The sequence below is a fragment of the Notothenia coriiceps genome, unplaced genomic scaffold, assembly GCF_000735185.1.
Source record: "Notothenia coriiceps isolate Sejong01 unplaced genomic scaffold, NC01 NC01_scaffold00031749, whole genome shotgun sequence".
NCBI lineage: Eukaryota > Metazoa > Chordata > Actinopteri > Perciformes > Nototheniidae > Notothenia > Notothenia coriiceps.
The window spans coordinates 254,107-262,528 of NW_011364450.1; the positions used below are offsets into that span (position 1 = coordinate 254,107).

The following is an 8,422-nucleotide window of genomic DNA, read 5'->3' on the forward strand; positions in this document are numbered from 1 at the left end:
ATATATATAATGTATACATTTTTTACCAATGTTGTTCAGCTACCTGATTATGGAAAAATACATGATTATGGCAAAACTTAACTTAAATAATAATCACTATTATGGGTCCATAAAACATTTATTCAGCACTTTTGAATGCATACAGTACATTAATTCCAAGTCAAGTGCATTTTCTTTTCTCTGTAGGATAACTACAACAAAGTGCATTCAGAACAAAGCCAAGGTGCTTTAAAACTGCATAAACATCTAGGCCAGGAGGCCTACAACAAAATAGTGTAAATAAAGACTGTAACAGCCAGGCCTTCAACAACAACAAATGCACCTATAAGTGCATGCATACAAATGTGCAAAATGGATAAATCCACATGAATGTAACTATTTACAAATGAAATTACAATTGAATTTCAAGAATCTGTAAATAAGGCTGTCTGTCCTCATAAGCAAAGTAGTAAACATTGTATAAAGATACATAAAGTGAAAACTGGATACAAAATCCACAATCAATTACAAATTAAATTACAATTTCAAGAATCTGCAAATAAGGTGGTCTGTCCTCATGAGCAATGTAAACAACATTGTATCATTTAGATACCGAAAGTACAATATATTGAACACTGTGCTGCTGTCATTTCCCCCTAATGATAACCTGAGATGGTGAATTATAACTCACAATGAAAATTGTTCAGGAAAGTGGGTATAGAGAAGACATGTAGAACTAGATAAGCTTATGATAAGCCAGCCTTGTCTACTTATTAAGGAAAAGTGGGAGGTTCTTTTTAATGAACATTAGCTTCTCTGCTTTATGAGCCATAAGTCTGTTCCTCTTCTCATCAAGCACATGAGAGGCAGCGCTGAACAGTCTCTCGCTGTCAGTGCTTGTGATTTGATCTTACTCCGCATATTTGTCCGGGTGTTTTGATTTCAAGTGGTGGAGTAATCCCGAAGTGGTGAAAGTCTTTGCAGTTACACCCCCTCGAGAAATGTCAGCTGAACACGTTNGCACTGCACATCCATTTTGGAATACATTTCGGGTAACATGTACTCCAAAAGCATATTTCTTATCTGAGTCAAATAGTTTTTCAACATTAGACACAGGTCTAGGGAGTGCAATTTGCTATGGCAATACTTAAAGCGAGTGCCAAGCAATGCATTATGTCAAAAACTGCCATTAAGAAATGTTATACACACAAGTTCAAAAAGGGGAATCCTTTCCAAAGGGAGGAGATCCAACCGGAATAGTGGAATTTTAGCGAGAGCTATACCTGCCGTCATAAATATATGTTACACCATTATTACAATGAATGTGGACGGTGGCTTTCTATCCAATTAGTGAATTACATGCGAAGTTTCAAATATGCTGAATTTAAAATATGAACTTCGCCTTAAAATGCTGATGTAGGAGAAAGCAGACACAACAACCATTTAAGCTACAGAAGGCTTTGGTTTACTCCCATTGATAAGTTGCATCTTATCCCATTGGCATGCGTCCTCCTGAATGATCAGTTACCTCTTTCATATCTGTAGATGAGGGGATCCAATTTGGCCGATGCTTTGCTGAAGATGAAGCCCAGCAGTGGACATTAAACACAAGTTCCTCTCTCTTGTATGTAAGGTCACCCAACGACCAGCCCTTAATGTCCAACTTGGTCTCAGTCATTCTTTCCTATAGATGCTCCACAGTTCTGTCTTTCCTAAATACAAGAAAAAAGACAACAAATGTTACCACTAACCTCTAATATCCACCTTCGTTTCTTCACCCCACTGGCATTTCTGTCCTTCCACCTATTTTTGAGGACCCAGTGTAGAATCACTAATAACTCTTTTGCACTATAGGCGTTAAGTGCTGTAACCATGCCATGTAAGCGGTTTTGTTATTTACTTATCTTATGTACTGAACTAGTCACATGTTCCAGATCAAAACAGCAGGTTAAATTGGGCCACAATAAAAGCCTGCTTTTGGCTAAACAGAGCATTTATTGAATCTTGTTCCAAGATGGAAAGCCTTTAATTTGAAAGCAGAGGAGGCTGAGCCTACTCCATGTTGAAAACATTTGCGAGTATAGGGACAAAGGCACAGAAGATTAACAAAAGAGAAGGGACTAGTAAAGAGCTTGCACAAAAAAAGAATAGTAGCTAGATCAAGTAGTTTTTGTAAAAAGATTAGTTATATTTAGAAAACGAAAATGTAATTCCTTGTTTAATTGAGCAACGAACAATAGATGCTCATCACAGCTAATAACACCCAATGGAAACACAAAACACCTCACCACTATTTTCAAGAAAACCACCAATTGTGTGAAATAATAAACATTCATAACCATGTGTAAAAAAACAGAATGTGTGTCAGCGTGAAGGTACGCTAGGCGACGATGCCTCCTGCCAGATGGGAGAAAATGGGCCGGGTCTTTGAGGAGTTACGAGTGGGCGGGGCAGAAGAGGGATCAGCAGCCACAGCCTTGCAGGAAGAGGCTTCCGAGGTACACAACGCATAGCTTCCCAATATTCCAACACACCCGACTTCCTTCACAAACATCAATAGACACAGGCTCATGTAGGATATTGCAGTGCTAACTTTCTAATTCATAGCTTTTAAACCTTTTTAGTAAATATTTTGACCCCATTCTGGGAAAGCACTCGGGTTTTAACGGTTTTGACGATTTGCTAAAACTTTTTCCAAGGACATTTTGAAGTCCGTTCTTCGCATTCAATTTTAAAATGTTCCACATAGTTGTCAGTCCTTTTACCTTTTCAGTTCAACCCTTCCCTTCTTAACAGCATTTTTAGCCAGCAATGATCAGTGTGAGTTCTGTTGTCAGCTGTGTTGAATGGGACGCAGGGAGGCCCAACAATGGTGCCAGGCATGTTCTGAGGGAATTCCAGGTTTCCCCCCCGCGGGAGTGGGGGTCCGGCCAAGCTCAGCTGGGCCCTTGGCCGGACCCTACACAAACCCTCTTAGGCAAGGGGAAAGGAAAACACATTCACTTGGGCAATTGTGTGTGTGTGTGTTGGCTGTGTGTGTGTGTGGGTTGGTGTGTGTGTGTGTGTGTGGTGTGTGTGTGTGTGTGTGGCTGTGTGTGTGTGTGTGTGTGTGTGTGGTTGTGTGTGTGTGTGTGTGTGTGTGGTGTGTGTGTGTTGTGTGTGTGTGTGACTGGGGAGAACGGCTGGCCTGTGACACAACACACACACTGATAGCTCTGATCACATTTCCTGCTCAACCTCACCATGTTTTCAAACTTGGATTTTATGTTTAGGCCAAAACTCATTCACTTAATGTTCTATGCTTTGAGGTTGTTGAGCAAATGATCAATTTCACGAGCTCGGATTTTAATGACATACATTATACAGGTTATTAGGGTCTGGAACGACAATGGACAAAATTTCATAATACGCTTATTCCATGGTGCAGATATCCAGATCATTTTAAAGCGTTCTTTTGACACTGTGAACACGCGGTGCCATGTCTTTAGCTAAGTGAAATGCTATCGCATCTGTCAAAAGACTTATATCGACTGGACGTGGACTCGTATGGTGTAACACTATTAAACGCACCAGCAATCATAGTTTGCTTGGGTGTCTTAAGGGATGACTGGAGAGGTCGCCGGTGTTTCTTTCAATGTCATACACTCATCATGCAGCACACGGTGGTGTTGTTTCAAGTGGTGAAACATGTTTGTTGTGTTCCCTTTCTTCGTCGCAATTTTCGCCAAGCAAGACCTGCACAACACCTCGCTCTGGTCGACATCCTCCTTTCTAAACCCAAAATACCTCCAAATAATAGAGGAGGATTTATTTTTTGGCACTAAATTAGGTTGTGCACTGCCACCGGCCGCATTATCTTCTGCACTCATGTCTCGTTTCTTCAGTTCTGATTTCCCCGCTGTGAGTATCCTCGTGTGTGTGTGGCTGTGTCCGTCTCCGTCACTCCCAAGTCCCACCCTCCTATGTTTGTCATTGGTTGGGTTCAGCTGTCAATCCACAGCAAGCATGAACTAAGCTTTGTGGTTGGCTGGCCGTAGTGGTGCGTTCAATGGCAATCGGCCAAATGTTTATGGAGACTTCCACAGCTGTACAAGCAGGGCGAGTGCGGGGGAAATACGGATGAGAACTAGCTTTGTAGCTATAATCCGGCATATTTACATTTGTTTTTATACTGATGTTCATTAATGTGCATTGTCCCTATTCAAATAAATATAAAAAAATATATATATATATCGTTTATACCATTGCTTTTTTTATATTGATTTCTTGAATGTTCATATCGAGATATCGATACGATAACGATATATCGTTCAGCCCTAGTTACAACCCCTCAAGAAATGTCAGCTGAACACGTTTTACAAATCGCCGATTTGTAAAACGTGTTCAGCTGACATTTCTTGAGGGGTTGTAACTAGGGCTGAACGATATATCGTTATCGTATCGATATCTCGATATGAACATTCAANCCACCCTTGTAACCAATGGCCCGGAGCATTCGTCCAAAAAATATATGAATAATGAAGAAAATGAACACATTTGTTGCAATAGTAATTTATGCACTAACTACATTACTACTTGTACTACAACATTTGAATCATCAGTTCTTCCTAATTTTCCTCAATTGTTCATATTTGGTTTATTCAAATAATGATATTGTGGTCATTGTTAAAAGATGTCTGCTATTATTACGAGTATTATTATTTGTATAATGCACTTTCTGCCTTCCTGTCATTAGGAGTTAGAAATGTAATGGCTATGTAATAGATTTAGATTAGAACCTTCATTATCCTAAACTGCTGGGACATTTCCCGCATAGGTCGGCATTGATGTACAGAGCCGACAGAAGACCTTGTTTATATTGGCATCATATTGAGAGGTGCAGCCAGTGACGCGTCCTAAAACCAGCAAGTAAGCTGCTGGTTCCCTCGACAAAATGCAATGGGATTTCTCCACAGGGTTTTGGAAAATAGCTGGAAATAAGGTCTGTGGAAAACAAACCTGTTTGATAAACTAAACAATTTAACAAATTTGCTAGTCAAAGTACCAATAGGACAATTTATTTTTTGAAAGCAATATTTTTAGTGGCCCGAGCGGGCAAGTGGAAAGTACGTTATGCTGGCCATTTATAATGTCGAGCCCTGGACCGCTGCACATTATCCCTTACTTATAGTCGTTAACCTGCTCAGCCTGAGAGCCCCCGGTAGAGGGGGCTGGGGTTTTTTTTTTCACGAAACTGTGTCTCAGGGCTTCTTAATATTTTAAAAAACCTATTAATGTGTCATACTCACTTAACCTGTTCAACCCAGAGCCTGTTTTCCAGGTCTCAGGCTCGAAAATGACATTTCCAGAACAAATGACCATAATTACACTTCTAAAAGGGGAACATTAATAATCTTTCTTCTCAAATTAATGATAAACCTGTGAGTTGGATGTAGAAAAGTCAGACTATATATGTTTTTTATTTTAAAGAAAATTCAGATTGAACATTGAGCTGAGTTTCTTCCCGTTAAATGAGTGACACATTCATAGTTTATTAAATGTTAAGAAGCCCTTAGACACAGTTTCATAAAAAAAAACGAAACTGCTTAACAGCTTAAGGGCTGAATCTAGAATTTGTTTTAAATTTGTGGACAAAGAAGTTGAATTGCTGTTTTGTTGAACATGTCTGTCATTGTCACAGTTAACAAACAAACATTATTTCTAAGGCTGCAAATTAAAATCTGTCTGATAAAGTTGTTAGTAAAATGTTGTTGTTTTTTGTCCATCTCTTCAGGCTATAAAATGTCGCCTGGCTGACCTCACAGTCCCAGAGGGAGACTGGAGCCCAGAGGCCGTCCGGTTTGTGAAGGAGGCTGTCCTGGGCTCTGATGACTGTAAAATGAAGGTAATGTCCTTTTTTAGGGCAAATGCAGCCCTTCCAACTATTACAAAAGTGTCCCTAATGATTAAATGCCTGAGTGTATGTTTTATTATAAAGGCTTGACTGCATGGAGCACAATAACAGTGTAGCAGGAGTTGTTTTAATCTATCTCCAAATATTCAAAATATAAACGCTGCAAATCAAGTTTACAAGTAAAGCCCTGTTGAAGAACAGTGCAAAAACAACCACTATCATCTCAAGGTCTCTGTAACAATGTGTGCCTTTTTGTTTTTTTCTCCCTTTGTTCCCTTGTCACAGATCCACAAATTAGACCAGCACAAAGGGGACTGTCTGATCTACATGTACCTCTTCATTGGTACTGATAGTCAGGAGCTGGACAAGAGCATCAACCATCAGCTGGCCAAGTCACAGCTTTGGCAGCAGCTCACAACACAAAACAACAACACAATCACCAGCAACAATGGCGGTGTGGATTCAGGTAACACTGCACGACGGCAAGCGCCAAGTCCCACCAACAGTCAGCATTTGTTGCATGAACAAGTCTGGTCAAATGTTGGGCCTTCTTGTTCTCCAAAATGTCCTTCTATGTGAATCTATCTTGGATTGAAATTACACTGACAATGAGGTTAAAGTGCTAACTTGGCTTTAATGTGATGGTTTTGAATGTACCTGTGTTTTATCAACTGTCCAGGTCTGAGTGCTTCAGTGGAGAAGTTGACTCTGAGCAGCCCGGCCCCTTACCCCATTGCCAAGACTTCAAGCCAAGCTCTTCTCGGGGCAGGGGACGGTCCTCAAGATACGACCTCCAAAGCTGGGGTGCAGCCCCTTCCCCTGCCTCCTTCACTGGACTTCCCCCAGGTATGTGGACACAGACTCACTTTCTGTAGGGGCTCACAATCATGCAAGGGAAGTGTATGTAAATGATGTCCTTGCTTGTTTTTTGGGCTTTAATCAATAGGTGTAAGAACTATGTATTTGAATGGAAACACATTGTTCTTATTCACATTTGTCTGCATCACACAGATGTTCCGACCACTTAAAAAAAACGATCAAGAGCCAAACTCCTTAACGCCACAGTCACCACACTCCAAACTGACAATACATGTGTTGTGCTTGTAGGCATTCACATTTCTGTTGTATATGATATAAGAAGTTTAAAAAACAACTTGTGGCTTATGGTCATACAAGCATTAACCACCATTCCAATATACTTTACACACTTTTTGACATGAATTATTACTGTAGAATAACTTAAGCTACAGAAATAGAAAATATATGAATAAAAGCTTTGTGATAATGTCACACCCGGTCTTCTTTCAGCCTGGTCAGAATATGGACGTGTTTGTGCCAGTGGCCTGCCACCCCGGTTACTTTGTGCTGCAGCAATGGCAGGACCTGCATAAGCTTGTGGTGTTGATGGGGGAGATGGTTCTTTTTTATAACCAGTCGTCCAAGATCGACTCCTCTGCCCCCAATATCGAGAAAGGAGGGATCTACGCGACCAAAATAGACAAGAAGTAAGTGATTGTAAATTGTTTCATGGTTACAGTTTTCTGTACACTCAAAATGATGATAGGTCAGGAATGTCATTAGCTCCTTAACAGAAGATAATCTTAATAGATTTCGGAGGACTTCAGGATATGGAGGTCATATTAATAGCACTCCTGTAGTATGCGAGGATGAATACATTCACTGGAAACCAATTGTAGTGAATGGTTATAGTTATACACTTTTATATGGTTCAAAATGCTTGACAAATAATCGTTTTTATGCAAATGCATTAAAAAAATTCAACGTATAGTTATCAAGTTGTCTTTATACTGCTGTAATTCTTCTTTGATTCACCTCCTTCTACTCGGCCACCTGGTAATCTGTCTGCTTTCCATCTGGCTGCCTGAGGCTGGTGCTGCTTGCAAACTGACATCAGGACAGTGGAAAGAAAGTTACTTTCTAACTCTCTAATAGCACCCTCTGCTGTTAAACCAAATATAAAGGCCTTTATTTGTCAAGGAGAGATATTGGAACAAGTTAAATAACCATATCAAATCCTTACAGCCTCAAAACAGCATTGAGGCATTTTTTGTTTAATCCCTACTGGTGATGTCATGACCTTCTTAAAGTGTAACTGCTGATCTTCAACCTGCTTCTCACCCCAGCAGTCCTTCTATAAGGGAGAAAGGCTGATGAATGGCTATAGTCAATATGTGTTTGTTTTTTTATAACTTCCAATTCATGTAATGAAACACACATTTCAATTAGTTGATAGTCTGCTTTTGATTAATAAAGATTACCAAAAAATGTAGTTAAAATTAGGGATGCACCGAATATTCGGCCGCCGAAAATTATCGGCCGAAAATGGTTAAAAAGGCCCTTTCGGCTTTCGGCCGAAAGGGTTTCAGCACCGAAAAAATATCACCGAATGTCAGAGAACAGGGTTACGTTGGTAAGCTAACGTGTTGTTGTGATGACGTAATCAAAACGCGGCGACAAGCACGGCGCGCGACCATGCTCGCGGCTGGCTCACAGCCAACATGTCTGCCGCTTGGAGATATTTAGGCACAC

The 8,422-nt window shown here is 40.3% G+C and overlaps 3 protein-coding genes across 3 annotated transcripts in view; 1 reads left to right on the forward strand and 2 right to left on the reverse strand.

The window, feature by feature from the left end:
* LOC104960248 (tudor domain-containing protein 7B-like) overlaps window positions 1-2,040 on the reverse strand; it is a 3,507-nt gene extending 1,467 nt beyond the window's left edge. The window contains exon 1 of the mRNA XM_010788227.1: window positions 2,036-2,040. Within this exon, the coding sequence (XP_010786529.1) occupies window positions 2,036-2,040 (5 nt within the window). The remainder of the gene's footprint in view (window positions 1-2,035) is intronic.
* A 3,706-nt stretch (window positions 2,041-5,746) lies between these two features.
* On the forward strand, window positions 5,747-7,381 carry LOC104960249 (tudor domain-containing protein 7A-like). The gene is made up of 4 exons (XM_010788228.1): window positions 5,747-5,863; window positions 6,158-6,338; window positions 6,552-6,718; window positions 7,181-7,381. Exons 1-4 carry the CDS (start codon window positions 5,858-5,860, stop codon window positions 7,379-7,381), a joined length of 555 nt encoding a protein of 184 aa, XP_010786530.1. The 5' UTR covers window positions 5,747-5,857.
* Window positions 7,382-7,711: 330 nt separating this feature from the next.
* LOC104960250 (tudor domain-containing protein 7B-like) overlaps window positions 7,712-8,422 on the reverse strand; it is a 4,834-nt gene continuing 4,123 nt past the window's right edge. The window contains exon 4 of the mRNA XM_010788230.1: window positions 7,712-7,777. Within this exon, the coding sequence (XP_010786532.1) occupies window positions 7,712-7,777 (66 nt within the window). The remainder of the gene's footprint in view (window positions 7,778-8,422) is intronic.